General features: G+C 42.6%; 1 protein-coding gene across 2 annotated transcripts; it reads right to left on the minus strand.

Annotated features, from left to right (window-relative positions):
• Window positions 1-1815: 1815 nt before the first annotated feature.
• LOC123121271 (nudix hydrolase 20, chloroplastic) lies at window positions 1816-8209 on the minus strand. 2 transcript variants are annotated; one of them, XR_006459650.1, is made up of 10 exons: window positions 7802-8209; window positions 7635-7699; window positions 6186-6366; window positions 4374-4454; window positions 3990-4115; window positions 3097-3176; window positions 2872-2987; window positions 2646-2766; window positions 2431-2564; window positions 1816-2138 (listed from the first exon to the last, which is right to left on the minus strand). XR_006459650.1 is itself a non-coding variant. In XM_044541174.1 (9 exons), exons 1-9 carry the CDS (start codon window positions 8057-8059, stop codon window positions 2495-2497), a joined length of 1098 nt encoding a protein of 365 aa, XP_044397109.1. In that variant the 5' UTR covers window positions 8060-8208; the 3' UTR covers window positions 2206-2494. The 2 variants fall into 2 exon arrangements, 1 of the variants encoding a protein (XP_044397109.1); XM_044541174.1 differs by lacking the exon at window positions 1816-2138 and having other exon boundaries at window positions 2206-2564; window positions 7802-8208.
• Between the last annotated feature and the right edge of the window lie 6468 nt (window positions 8210-14677).

Here is a 14677-nt window from a genome sequence, read left to right on the forward strand (position 1 = left end):
TACGGGAGTTTAGCAACAAATCCGAATGACACCTTCAATTCAATACTATGCATGCATGCAGTGTAATCACATTGAGCTGCTCACGGTATTTGTAATAGTCAATCACATGCAACCATGCATATAGAACAAAATTGCTGACATCATCAAATATTCTCTCAATCTTCAAACTCAACATGTTTTGTAGCTCAAACCGCCGCTCCGATTGAAAAATTGTTTTCACATAAAATATTCGTAACGACGAGACCTTCGAAACAAGATCCCATGTTGGTATGTTTCGACGACTTTTTTCGAATCAAAAATTATCAGACCTACGCTAAATAACTTATCACCTCTGTGATACGTCAGTTACCATCCTGTTTACATAGAAATTACCGGGGCATAAAATGGCTCCTCCAATAATCTCTTCAAATGCAAATGCACTAGAGCATAGGAACGTAGATGTCATTGTAGATTCTTGCTCCTTTGAAACTGTAAAATATTTTATAGCTCAAACTATCATTTTTTTATTGAAAAATCGTTTTCACATAAAAATTCCGTCGCGACGAGAACTTCAAAATTAGATCTCATGTTGTCATGTTTTGATCAAAAGTTACCGGAAAGTTATCAGTTATGTTATATGTATATTACCATGTTATTTATGTAGAAGTGACCGGAGGTGTGTTTTCAAATACTTCTTTCCCCGGGGTCAAAGTTACCGTGGTATTTGTACCTAAATTATCAGGTCCGCGATGCATATATTACCATGCTATTTGCATAGAAGTAACCGAGGTATGTTTCAACAACTTCTTTTCGGGTCTAAATTTACCGCAGTGTTTGTACCTACATTATCAGATCTGCGATGTGTGAGTTACCATGCTATTCACACAAAATTTACCGAGGGGATATTTCATCAACCCCTCCCCCATGCCAAAGTTATCAGGACCGAGGTACACAAGTTATCAGGTTTGTAATATGCGAGTTACCATGCTATTCACATAAAAGTTACCAGGGGGATATTTCATCAACCCCCCCCCCCCCCCATACACACACACCTCATGCCAAAGTTATCAGGACCGCGGTACATGAATTATCATGTGTGTGATGTGTGAGTTAACATGCTATTCACACAAAAGTTAACAGTGGTATATTTAATCACCCCCCCCCCCCCCCCCCCCCCCCCCCACACACACACACATCCCATGCCAAAGCTATCAGCACCGGGGTACATAAGTTATCATGTGTGCAATGTGTGAGTTACCATTCTATTCACACAAAAGTCAACGGTTGTATGTTTCATCAACCCGGGACGTGTGAAAGGAGTAGTTTACTCGCTCGATCGTGACCGTGAGATGCCGATCAGACGGATACCAAATTGTTCGGATCTAACAGGAAAATAGCTTTCCCGAGGTGATGTGGGGCCTAAATTACCATGCTATTTACATAGTAGTTATCATAGGATGTTTTCAACAATTTTTCCTTGGGTCGATGTTATCATGGTGTTGTACATAAGTTATCAGATCAAAGCTGCTTATGTCATCAAGTTATTTACAGAGAAGTTATTGAGGGTTATTTTTTTGTATCTTTTTAACAACTTTTTTGCTCGATCAAAGTTACCGCGGTGTTTTTGTGTAAAATACCATGTGCATGGTGTATATGCTATTTACATAGAATTTACCGGGGTTTGTTTTTAATATTTTTTGGCCGGATCCATAATTTTTTCAGTCCGAAGACAAAATGAGCTTAGTTCACACAAAAAGTCTACTTAGTTTGAGATGGTTAATGGACATCAACTTAGTTAGGTAGGGACCCCATGTACGAATCCTATGCACCATGCTATTTACACAAGCGTTCCTTTCTTTGTTATTTTTTGGCTGGATATGTGAAGGTACAAAAGAAAAGAAAGCTAGATTTACCATCAAAGCTGAGCCAGCCCAAGTGGTAATTGAGTTGATAACTAACCTGTAGGGGTACGAGGTTCGACTCCAACTCCCCAGCTTTTTGCGAGAAATTGAACCAGATCGAGGGACTCAAGAAAGGCAAAAAAAAAGGGATCTATTGCAAACTGCCAGTCGGCAGGAATTATTAATACAGCTTTGATAAAGACTGATCTCGAAGTTCCATTCTGGTGGATAGAGCGCACACGGTGTTTAGCTTCAGGCCTGCAGTTACCAAAACCATTTTGAAAAGAAAAATATTTGCAAGAAAATAGCCAATAGCGCAAGCATATAAAAGACTACAGAAATAAGCAGGCCATCATGTTCAGCACCATGTATACTAATGTTCCTTTTATTATGCCCCCCTTTCCTCCTGAACTTCCTTACCTCCCTAAACTCACTGAAGAGTCAAAGATAATGTGCGAACAGAAATGCATTTAGAGAAAGAAAAAAAATCATGTACAGTTTGTACTTTAAAGTTAATATTCTGATTTTGATGGACAGCCATCTAGCTTACTCCAAAAAATCAACGATTAATGCTGGTAATCTGATTCTTCTGTTTGAACAGCGAACTGCAAGCCCTAGGAACAATCACCACTCCTCAAGCTTGTCAGCAGCTTCAGGTACCCATTACAGTCTGGGTTTATGTACCTGGAGGAAAGATCACCATGTCAACAGCTGAGAAGATTTGTTCTTCAAATTGCACTACTAGGGGAATAATGCATATACTACCCATGACGGAAGAGGAAGTCAATGATCACAAGGTTGCAGTTTGGCTTGAAAAAATCTGTCCTCCGTATAATGTTTGCAGCATGTGGTACCGGGATTAGTCTGAAGCTATCAACTTCTCCATCTGCAAGAAGTTTGGCAGCACACTGGTTAATAACCTGCTTGCCAAAATGTCATTCGTATGAATGGGAAAACAGAATATTAGCATTAATGCTTTAGTTATGCATACCTTCATTATTAGGAACGAAATCTACAGGAAGTCTAAGGTCATAGCAGAACAGAACATCCCTTTTGTATCTAAACCCATTGATATCCATGTAAGAAATGGCTCCAACAGAAGTAGCGCTAGCAAAACAAAACATTGATACTTATGAGTTCAGTTCTTCGCACAGCGAAACATTGAGGTGTCACAGTACAGAAAAACTAGAACTTCTAACAGCAGTTTGCATGTTACTTGGTTGACATGGATCTTGGTATTCCTGCTTCCTCTTCACATTCCTTGATGATATTCTCTTTACAGGAGATTCCGTAAGGCTAAAAAAATTCATATGGAGTCAAACGTAAGTTAACAGCTATACAGTTCCACAAGAAAATCAAAAGGGTACTGTGCAGCACTTCTGTAACCGACAGCTTTGAGCCTGCCAGTCGAATCCATAATTCCATGCAAAATTATTCCAAAGGTAGCACCATTTTAAGCAGCCTAACTTCTAAATATTAAGTCACCCGGCTTGACTAATATGGAGGCGCTAAGGACGTTATTCACCAGATGATTTTATAGGTAAAAAAAGATAACCCTAGCAAGACAGGATGTATTCTTTCAACAATAATTACTTTACTAAGACTAGATAGATTGAATAGGTACCTGAAAAATCCAAATAATTTAATCATTCTGATTCAAGCAATTGGCCAGTGACATTCTACAGGCTATAGCTCTTACTAGGAGCATTCAGCATTATCTTCATAACAGGTCCAGAACTGGTGCGAATAATTAATAAAGTGGCTGCATGCATCATACAGATGCAGAGGCCGGGGGTCTTCCTCCTTTTCTAAAAAAATGTCTAGAACTGGTGGAAATCTCTAGGCAATTACTCCTATAAAAATGGGAAGTATTCATACATATTATTGGAGAGTAGATATTCTGAAATAGGAGTTCCAAGATTGTCATCTAATGCATATAAGATTCCAGTTTAATATTTTAAAATGAGTTTGGCATCAAAGGAACTATATGACTGGTGCACATGAAATCAGTGTTAAGCAATTCAGTAATTATTGTTACCCATCTTCAATAGAAGAGCTAATGAAGTACAAAAGGACTTGAACAGAAAATAGAGGAAACGAGAACGATACCAGGCCACCAGCAACAAGATGATCTAGCATCCCAGGGTAAGTTTGCTTCACATCACTTCTCTTACCAATCCAAAGAGACTTTTCACCATGCTTCTCGATGTACCCATTCATATGAACACCATAAGCCTGCCATGAGGATCTAAAAACTTAAAGATAGAGAAGGCTGCTTAGGTACATTGCTAATAAGAATCAGGAAACTTATAGCATAGATGAGAGGATCGATGATGAGTACCTTTAGAGGTGCATAATACTACAAGGGCAACATATATATTACTCCCTCCGTCTCATAATATAAGAATGTTTTTCAAACTAACTAGCTTGAAAAACGTTCTTAAATTATGGGACGGAGGAAGTAAAAAGGGAAGTGTCACAAGAATATCAGACCTTTATACCAAAGTAGGGAGCAGCAGCACGTTCCAGAGAGAAGTACACAGGCATGCCGTAAGATGAGGTTACTGGATAGAGCTGCATATTGCAAAATATTGCCAGAGAAGCAAAACAAAGAGAAAATGTGGAAGTAAGGTTAATTTGATAGGCAATAAAAAGTTAAAACAGTCTTGCATATAGTATCAGAATTCAGAAGATAGATACAACACTCCAAACTATAACATGAACTACCCACAACAGTGCATGGGTAAATATGCAAAGAGAGCACTCGTGATAAAGAATGGGGAATAGACTGGTCTACATTGTCCACAATATTACTATCACATACGATGTTATGACCACTTCCTCTTCGGGGAGAAAGCTCAGACGGGTAAAAAAATATGTATCACAAGAGAACTAAACACTAAGAAAACCTTCTCGAATGGTCAGACGTAGATGATGGAAGGATCTACTACTGACATGACCCTAATTAATGAAAAGTAGATAAAAGTAAATGATAATATTCTTCTCTGCTCCATTGAGAGGGGCTACCAGTTATGGAGCTACCTTGGCCGTAGTCGTCAGTCTTGATGAAGAAGTGCCGCGTGCACCGGTGACCACGAACATAAATCTCGTCGCAGTTGAAGTAAAGGGGTGGTGTTGGTGGGCAATCTGCCCAGAAGGTAGAGGTCTGCCAGCGGTGGCTGTGGCGATTCACCTGCTGGAGGTGGGGGCACCAAAGGTGCTGTTGGCGAGATTTGTGTGTCGTACACCGGCGTGGATTCTAATACTTATGATCTCATCGATCATATCTTTCCAATGCACCTCCAATCTGAATTACACTACTTCTCAGGCTATCCTATCAACATGAAATGCATATGTTGATAGGATAACAAAAAATTGATTGTTCCTAGGGATGAAATGATATGTCATAGTTTTGATCATGCAGAGGATGGTCCTCACAAAAATTAGTCAATTATCATTCTGAATATTTGAATTTGCTCACGCCCAATGGCTTGCCTCCGCATGTGCTCAAGCTGGAGGTTAATTGTCTCGTGATCTTGCTACGGCACCTGGATCCAACTAATGGTTTGTGTAACGGAACAATGTTGGTAGTATGTGGTTCCAGAAAATTTTATAAATGTTAAAATCGTGTTGGGGCAACATCCTGGAAAGAGAGGCTTTCTACCTCGAATACCGTTGTGCCAATCAGATGATGAAATATTACCTATTGGGTTCAAGAGGAAGCAATTTCCTATCAGACTATGCTTTGTTATGACTCATAAATAAGGCACATGGCAAACAATACCAAATGTTGGAGTCTACCTCCCTGATCCTTTTTTCCCATGGACAATTGTATGTTGCTTTATCTCGAGCTACATCCAAAAATAGTCTTTAAAGTGCTTGTTGTACCGCTAAAGGATGATAGCTATTCCTGTTGGGACATTTACCAAGAATATTGTGTACAAAGATGTACTCACATAATAGTTGTGTTATGCAGTGTGAAAGAAGATATTATTTCTAATATATGCTCGTGTTGGACGAGAATCAGTAGAAGCAGTTAAATGAACTAAGTTTATATTCCCGCTTTTCCATTTATTTGTCACCATTCTTCAATATTTGGTTATTCTTGATCTTTGCCTTCATTACCCTTTTAAACAACACAAGTTGCACAACATCTATCTTGTTACAACACACGAGCACCTTACTAGTTTATCCATTTAGCTACACTAATGGAGTCATGAAGTTGTCTAAATTTGACTAAGTCGGCAGATGTGCAATTTGAATGAAGTTCATAGAATAATTCATATATACAATTCTGGCAAGTACCTCATTTCGTATACCAGGAATGAGTTCCCCTAGGCCTTTTATGACATCTCCGATGGCGATTGTTCGATCTTCTGGAGTCCTGAGCGATGAGTGGAGAGTCACATGCTCCACACTGTTCTTGCCATTGCTGCCCGAGACAATGGTAAAAACATCATGGAAGTCCCTCAGGTGTTCAGTAAACCTGAAATTAATACCACCAAGTTAAACATCTCATAGATCCTAAATCACAATGATGTGACTATGACAAGTATTTCAATATCCTCATAGACTTCCGCTTAGCCAATCCGAACACTCTTGGCTAACAAATGCAAGCTCTGTTCATCTTATCATGTTTAATCCATGATTGTTGTCTCTTCAAATGATTTACTTTATTAAAGAAATAAAAATTAAGGTCCTGGGGAAAAATGAGTGTCTAAATATTATTAAACACTGACATGTTACTTCAACTATTATGTGAGAAGTACCTCACCAATTTTCTTCTATATACACAAGGATTAGAATTAAGTTAACGAGAAGCTCCTCGCACAAATCAGAGGATGCTTATTTTGTTTGTAAGCTTTTGCAGTTGTTTGCATTTTTCGGTGCAGAGGCCCGGAGGCCTTTATTTTTTTCGCGAATATGCAAAGCTTGCGTATCTTTTCAGTGATAGAAGAAGTTGAAATGTGAACATAGGGGGAGGGGTACATCGCATGACAGAACCAAACATGGCGTACACATGGTGTCCGGAGCAGAGAGACATGGGTTGCTCAGCCCAAACAGAAGCTACAACACAGCGCTAAACTACCCTATCCAAGCGAAACAGCCCTAATCAAGATGATGTCCCGAAACTCAGAATCCAATGCCAAACACGCCACGAGCAAGCAAGACGACGCCTTCATGAAGGGGAACGACGTCATGATGTCGCCGTCGTCCGGTCCAAGGAACTGGACCTGGGGTTTCCCCCGGAGCTCGAGCAGGGGAACGGAGAAAAGGCCGTGGCAGCGCCTCCAGGAAGGTGACGGCACCCGCAGGTGTCGCCGCTGCCAGCATCAGCAAGCCATGCAGGGATTTCGCCCTGGCCAATGTCCGAACAATCCCATGGCCGTCAGGATAGAATCCAAAGATGAGAACATGTCGTAAGCTGGGGCCGCCATCGCTGGAAGGGGAGCCATGCCCACTGCCGAAGTGGCAATGGGAGCCGCCGGAAGCGCGAGCATTGGTTCTGGTGAAGGAGGGGCGACGCAAGGTGTGGCGGTCGGGGATGAAGAGACGGCGACAAGGCCTTTATGAAAGTACAGGAGAACAAATCACAGGATTTGGGATAACACAAGAAGGAACACACATATATTATTGTTCAAATTGTCTGCAGGTGAGTGTTGCTCCACCATTGTTTCCTCGATAAATTTGTTCTCGGAGTAGATGTTACACAGAGAAAACTAAAGAGCAGATGTTTGATCCCGTTACACTCACCCCTTGTGGATGTATCCCACCACTTGATCCTCCACCATGAACTCCACGAACTCCCCCTTGTTACCCTGCAAAACCCAAACAAATCCGCGCACAACACACCTGAGACAATTTCACATACACGCGCCCGCACAGTTGTGAGGATAGTAGAACGCAAAGGGGGAACCTACCATTCCTCGGTTGCAGATGTCGACCTTCTGGAAGTATCCCGAAAGGTCGGACTCATCGCCGACCCCGAATTCGCTGGCAACTCGGAGGGCGTCGGCCCACCCAAAGCCCGCCGCAGCGGCAGGTGGCACGGTGGATGAGGAGGCGGCTGTGCAGAACGGGAGGCGGCGGCGAGCGACGAGCTGGAGGTGAGCCGGGGAGCTCCGGCGGGCGACGGCGACGGCGGCGGCGGCGGAGAAGGAGGTGGCGATGGCGACCATTGGATAAATGCTGATTGTTGGTAATTTTAAGGGCCTAAGCGGGATTTCGCTTTTCTTTAGTTGGAATTGTTGCCTTCTATTCAATCATCAAGTCTGAGTTAAAAAACGAATAAATACAGTGGTAAGAGTCCACGACAAATTTCATACTGCGACACAATGAGCAAGTGGTGCACTAAATTGTTAGGCCGACGTATCATTTCTTTCTTTCACGCGAAGACAGAAAGCGATCTCAACGCCGCCGCTAGGAGCCCTTCCTGACGCAGCCGTCTTCCGGCGGCTCCCCTCCATCTATGACCTCGGTGGTTGATGATGAGGGGATCGTCGGATTTACGCGTGTGGATCGATATAGTCATTAGTAGCTTAGGTTTTGGGTCTTGGTTTTGGCGACGACGATGGCGATGTCGACGCTAAATAAAGATTCTTCATATCCTACCCCAACAAGGCGATCGGTCCTATGGTTGATGATGGATATGAAAACCCGTTTTGTTCCAGGAAGGATGATGCGGCAGTGGCGACATCCTTGTGATGGACATGTGTCCTCGTGCTCCACCGTTATGAGGGCGTTTGCTCTAACTCCAGCGCGGAGCTTGGAAGGTAGTCCAAGAGTGGATGCAGATTATGGTCTGCATCGAGGGCATCTAGAAGATGGTGGATCGTATGCCGGGTGCCCGGGTCCGTGGTTCGTGGATGACAGGTGTGGTTTCCTCGTTTGACATCTTAGCCATGTGGGGGTGTCAGATCTGGAGTTCGGTGACGTGTTTAGAGTGTTGACTCGGTCTGATTCGTTCAACGATAATAGTTTTACCTTTGGCGAGCCATCTTGAAGGTCCGCAAAATTGCATATCATCAAGGAGCCGCGTCGAGCTCGGGTGTGGAGATGATCCACCATATTTTATTTTGGTGGCTGTTGTAGTGGTGTCAGAGCCAGGTGACGGGCATTAGTGTCAAGCTCAGAGAATTCGTTAATCTTGTTTGTAATTTTATTTTTTGATTGATGTTTTTTTGTGTAAAGACCAGCATTTTGCCGTCCTTTCAGTTTTATTAGGTTGATGCATATGTGTCTTGTACTGTAATCCTTATGATATAAATAAGACACATATTATCATGTAAAAAAAGATGTAAGCATTATTTGAGTATTTTTACAGAAAAGCATTATTTAAACTTAATAAAGCTAGTCATAAAGCCTTCTCGTCAAAAAACTAAAAAAAGGTGCATTGATGGTTACCCGTAGGCTTCTACCACCACGGCTGCAGATTTGACACTATGATGAAAGCTCGGTGTGACTCGCACAGGTGCGGAATGAAATTGCTCGATTTCACAGCGAGACATGGCTATCCATCTGACTGCAATCAAGGTAAGTGAAAAGACGCCCATCTGTTGGAATATTAGACAAGTTCATGATTAATTCCAGTAAATAATTCATGACTAGAAGAGATACTAGCATGCAAAAATCTAGCAAACTAGAAGAACAGCAAGACATGCATAACAGCAGCAAACACATAACAATAGCTGTAGAAACATACATGAACAGAGGATGTTGGACGTACTGATCGTTAGCTATTATGGGTGCGACAGGGTTGATGACGATGTTGGCAACGATCTGCTGCTGACGGCGATGAATACGACGATGAGTAGTACCGCCCGACTTGGACGGAAGACGACCCGTGATGACGAATTTGAGCAGTTGCGCACAGCGCTTCCCAAAAACCTAATTCGTCCTCTCCCGGTGCAGGATCGCAAAGACGAACGGTTCCGGAGACCTGCTCTCCCACGCGCCGATGCACGCCGGCGTTTGGGATGGAGTATACTACGATGGCGGCGCAAGTTGTGAGATGAGGCAAAACCCTAGGTGTTTTGTTTTTCGGTGTGTCTCTGGCCGCAGCCGGTAGCTGTATATATATTAGGACCAGAGGCGGTATTGTGTCGCGACCACAATCCCAAACCGACTCGGTTTCTAATTCATATACTTACCGGACAAGAAATCAAAAACTTGTCTGCCAAGACATAAAAATAAAACGGCAAAAGGAAGCTGCGCTCCTGCAAGGAGACGGACCGGATTTCGGCGGACCATTCACGCGCATGTCGCATGTACGCGCCGCCTCGCCACGGCCCGGCCCGGCCCGGCCCGGCCCGGCCCGGCCCGGCCCGGCCCGGCCAGGCCAGGCGAGGCGAGGCGAGCGAGCGCGCGCGTGTGGTTTTCCCTTTCTCTTCTCACACACCACTTAGAGTGGTGGAGAGAACCCACTATATAAAGAGGTCCAACTCTTCTTCAACTTCCAAGGTGGGACTAAACTTAGCACCACCACTTGTCATTTTACACATGGGCTTTGAGATTTCAGAAATTGCTATGGGCCTAGCCCATTAATTCTAACAATCCCCCACCAGATCTCAAATACCCATTTAGAGATTTGCCTTCTCTCACCACTTGTTTAATATACCAGTGTTTCAGCAGAGACTGTTAAGTTGAACTTCTGCCTAGAACTTTAAGCTACATCCATTCACAACTTGACAATGGACTATGCCTTGAATTGCTAGTTTTGTGTGAACAGGTTTCACTCAAAGTCTTAACCAGTACCTGACCGCCAGTAGGCTACCCCGCGGTTTGGAGCTTATACGTCATACTCCCTGGTCTCTTCGTGAGCTTACTAGAGATCACCCAAACCTCATAGACTGCGACGTTTACAGTCAGAACTCATATAGGTGTGTTCTTTCAAGACTGCTCTGTAGGACAGCATCTTTGCTAATTATAGCCAATAGAACCACATTAAGGCATGTTGCCAACCTGCCTTACAGATTTGAGCCTTACAGCTCTGAGAGTTTTGCATCTTCACTTGGAGACGATCATAAGTTATTACTCTCCTCAGTTAACCAATAGCTTGTTCTTCCCAGATCCTAATTCACGGGATCTCCGATCACAAAGGTTGGGTTACTACTATGGTGTAACATCTATGGGTCTCATACCCATCTCCCTCGATGCAATATCTATCACATTTCGTGATAGTCCCTTTGTAAAGGGTTCTGCCAAGTTTTTGTCTGTTTGTATATACGTAACAGTTATTACTCCGGAGTTTCTCAACTTCCTGACAGACTTCAAACGTCTTTCCACGTGTCTTGATGACTTTGCATTATCTTTAGAATTGTTCACTTTAGCGATAACCGTTTGGTTATCACAATTCATAAGTATAGCCGGTACAGGTTTTTCAACAACCGGCAAGTCCATCAAGAGCTCACGCGGCCATTCTGCCTCAACAGTAGCTGTGTCCAAAGCAGTTAATTCTGCTTCCATAGTTGACCTCGTCAATATGGTTTGCTTGCAAGACCTCCATGACACTGCGCCACCACCATGAGTAAATACATACCCACTTGTTGCGTAAAGTACATCAACATCGGAGATCCAATTTGAATCACTATATCCTTCTAGCACAGCAGGATGCCCTGAATAAGTAATTCCGTAACTCATAGTACCTCTCAGATAGCGCAAGACCCTTTCTAGTGCATGCCAATGATCATCACCCGGGTTGGACATGAACCTACTCAGTTTGCTCACAGCAAAAGAGATATCTGGTCTTGTAGCGCTAGCTAAGTACATGAGTGAACCGACAATTTGAGAGTATCTTAATTGATCTCTCGTTTCTTTCTTGTTCTTTCTGAGTGTCACGCTGGGATCATAAGGTGTTGGAGAAGGCTTGCTATCCATAAAACCGAATCGGTTCAAGACCTTCTCAACATAGTGAGATTGCGTTAATGTAATCCCACTCTCATCCTTAATAAGTTTGATGTTTAGAATTACATCGGCTTCTCCCAGATCTTTCATGTCAAAACTTTTTGATAGAAAAGACTTGACCTCATTAATTGCATTAATGTTTGTACCAAAGATCAGTATGTCGTCCACATACAAACATAATATGACACTATTGCCCCCACCATGGCGATAGTAAACACACCTATCAGCCTCGTTAATGACAAATCCTGCAGAAGTCAGAGTTCTTTCAAACTTCTCATGCCATTGCTTAGGTGCCTGTTTCAGACCATACAAAGATTTTAACAACTTGCACACCTTTCTCTCTTCACCCTTTACCACAAACCCGTCAGGCTGATCCATATAGATCTCCTCTTCCAACTCTCCATTGAGAAAAGCTGTCTTTACATCCATTTGATGAATGATAAGACCATAAGAGGCAGCCAAGGAAAGTAACACTCGAATGGTGGTCATTCTAGCAACGGGTGAATAGGTGTCAAAGTAATCTTCGCCTTCTTTCTGAGTGTAGCCCTTGGCCACTAGCCGCGCCTTGTACTTATCAATAGTACCATCAGGCTTTAGCTTCTTTTTGAACACCCACTTACAGCCCACAGGTTTACAACCATATGGTCTATCAGTTAGTTCCCAAGTTCCATTAGAAAGAATTGAGTCCATCTCATTATGAACAGCTTCTTTCCAATCATCTACATCCGGAGATGCATATGCTTCTGCAATCGTCTTGGGTGTGTCGTCCACAAGGTATACAATGAAATCATCACCAAAGGATTTTGCAATCCTTTGTCTCTTGTTCCTTCTAGGAACTTCATTGTTATCCTTCTCAAGGACTTCCTCATGTGATTGTTCGAAATATTCATCAGTTGTACTAGATTCAGGAATTATCTCAGAAGAAAATCTAGCAATGCTATGCATATCTTTCATAGGAAATATGTTCTCAAAAAATGTTGCATCACGAGATTCCATTATAGTATCAACATGCATATCAGGTACTTCAGATTTTACCACTAAAAACCTATAAGCAATGCTCCGTTGAGCATACCCTAGAAAGACACAATCCACTGTCTTTGGTCCAAGTTTGCGTTTCTTAGGAATAGGAATATTGACCTTTGCCAAACATCCCCAAGTGCGCAAATAAGAAAGTGATGGTTTTCTCCCAACCCACTCCTCATAAGGGGTTTTCTCTTTATTATTGTTGGGAACTCTATTCAGGACATGACATGAAGTCAATAGAGCCTCCCCCCACCATGCCTTAGATAAACCAGCAGTGTCTAACATGGCATTCACCAAGTCAGTCAATGTGCGGTTTTTCCTCTCGGCCACTCCATTTGATTGAGGTGAATAGGGAGGCGTCCTCTCATGAATAATACCATGTTCCTCACAAAATTCATCAAAAACTTTTGGAAAATACTCTCCACCACGATCGGACCTAAGACGCTTGATCTTTCTCTCTAGTTGATTTTCAACTTCAGCTTTATAGATTTTAAAGTAGTCTAATGCTTCATCTTTAGTTTGCAACAAATAAACATAGCAAAATCTAGTCGCATCATCAATCAAAGTCATGAAATATCTCTTTCCACCTTTTGTCAACACACCATTCATCTCACAAAGATCAGAATGTATGAGTTCTAGAGGTGCCAAGTTTCTCTCCTCGGCAGCCTTATGAGGCTTTCGAGGTTGCTTAGATTGCACACAACTATGGCACTTAGAACCTTTGGCAACTGTGAAGTTCGGAATTAAACTCATGCTGGATAGCCGAGACATTAAACCAAAATTAATATGACATAAACGAGAGTGCCAAATACTTGCATCATCATTAACACTAGCACAAATTTGGTTTATTGACTTATTGCAAAAATCTGAAAGAGAAAAGCGGAACAAGCCTCCGCACTCATAGCCTTTTCCTATAAATTGTCCAAATCTTGACACGATTACTTTATTGGACTCTAAAACTACCTTAAATCCATCTCGACATAGAAGGGAGCCGCTAACTAGATTCTTGTTCATAGTAGGGACATGCTGCACGTTCCTTAGTTGCACGATCTTTCCCGAAGTAAACTTCAGATCCACCGTGCCAATGCCACGAACAGAAGCATGTGACCCATTCCCCATTAGGACGGAAGAATCCCTTGCGACCTGATAAGAAGTAAACAGGGAGATGTCAGCACACACATGAACGTTAGCACCCGAATCAATCCACCACGAAGATGATTGAAATACTGAAAGCACAATAGGTAAATTACCATACCCATCAGTATTGCTAGCGGTCACCATGTTGACAGTCTTGGAGCTTGTTTTCCCTCTGCGGTCTGCACGTTCAGGGCATTCCTTGGAAAAGTGTCCAGGCTTCCCACAGGCGTAGCACTCTAGCTCAGCCTTGTTGAACTTCTTCTTCTTGAAGGTAGTAGTCTTGGTAGGCTTGTTGAAAACAGGTTTGTTCTTCCCTTTGTTCTTGTTCTGTGGGTACCTCTGCACCATGTTAGCAGTAGGCTGAACCTCACCTCCTTTTTCAGTGGTATCTTTAGCCCGAGCTTTTTCTTCAACATCAAGAGATGCAATCAGATTTTCAACTGATATCTCCTGTCTCTTATGCTTCAGAGTTGTGGCGAAATTCCTCCATGAAGGAGGCAACTTTGCAATCATGCACCCAGCCACGAATTTGTCGGGTAGAACACATTTAAGGAGTTCAAGTTCCTTCACAATGCACTGTATCTCATGAGCTTGTTCAACCACAGAACGGTTATTCACCATCTTGTAGTCATGAAAACTCTCCATGATGTACAGTTCACTGCCTGCATCTGTTGCACCGAATTTTGCATTCAGTGCATCCCACAGAATCTTTCCGTCATTTATGTGCATGTACA

The sequence above is a fragment of the Triticum aestivum genome, chromosome 5D (genome assembly GCF_018294505.1).
Source record: "Triticum aestivum cultivar Chinese Spring chromosome 5D, IWGSC CS RefSeq v2.1, whole genome shotgun sequence".
NCBI lineage: Eukaryota > Viridiplantae > Streptophyta > Magnoliopsida > Poales > Poaceae > Triticum > Triticum aestivum.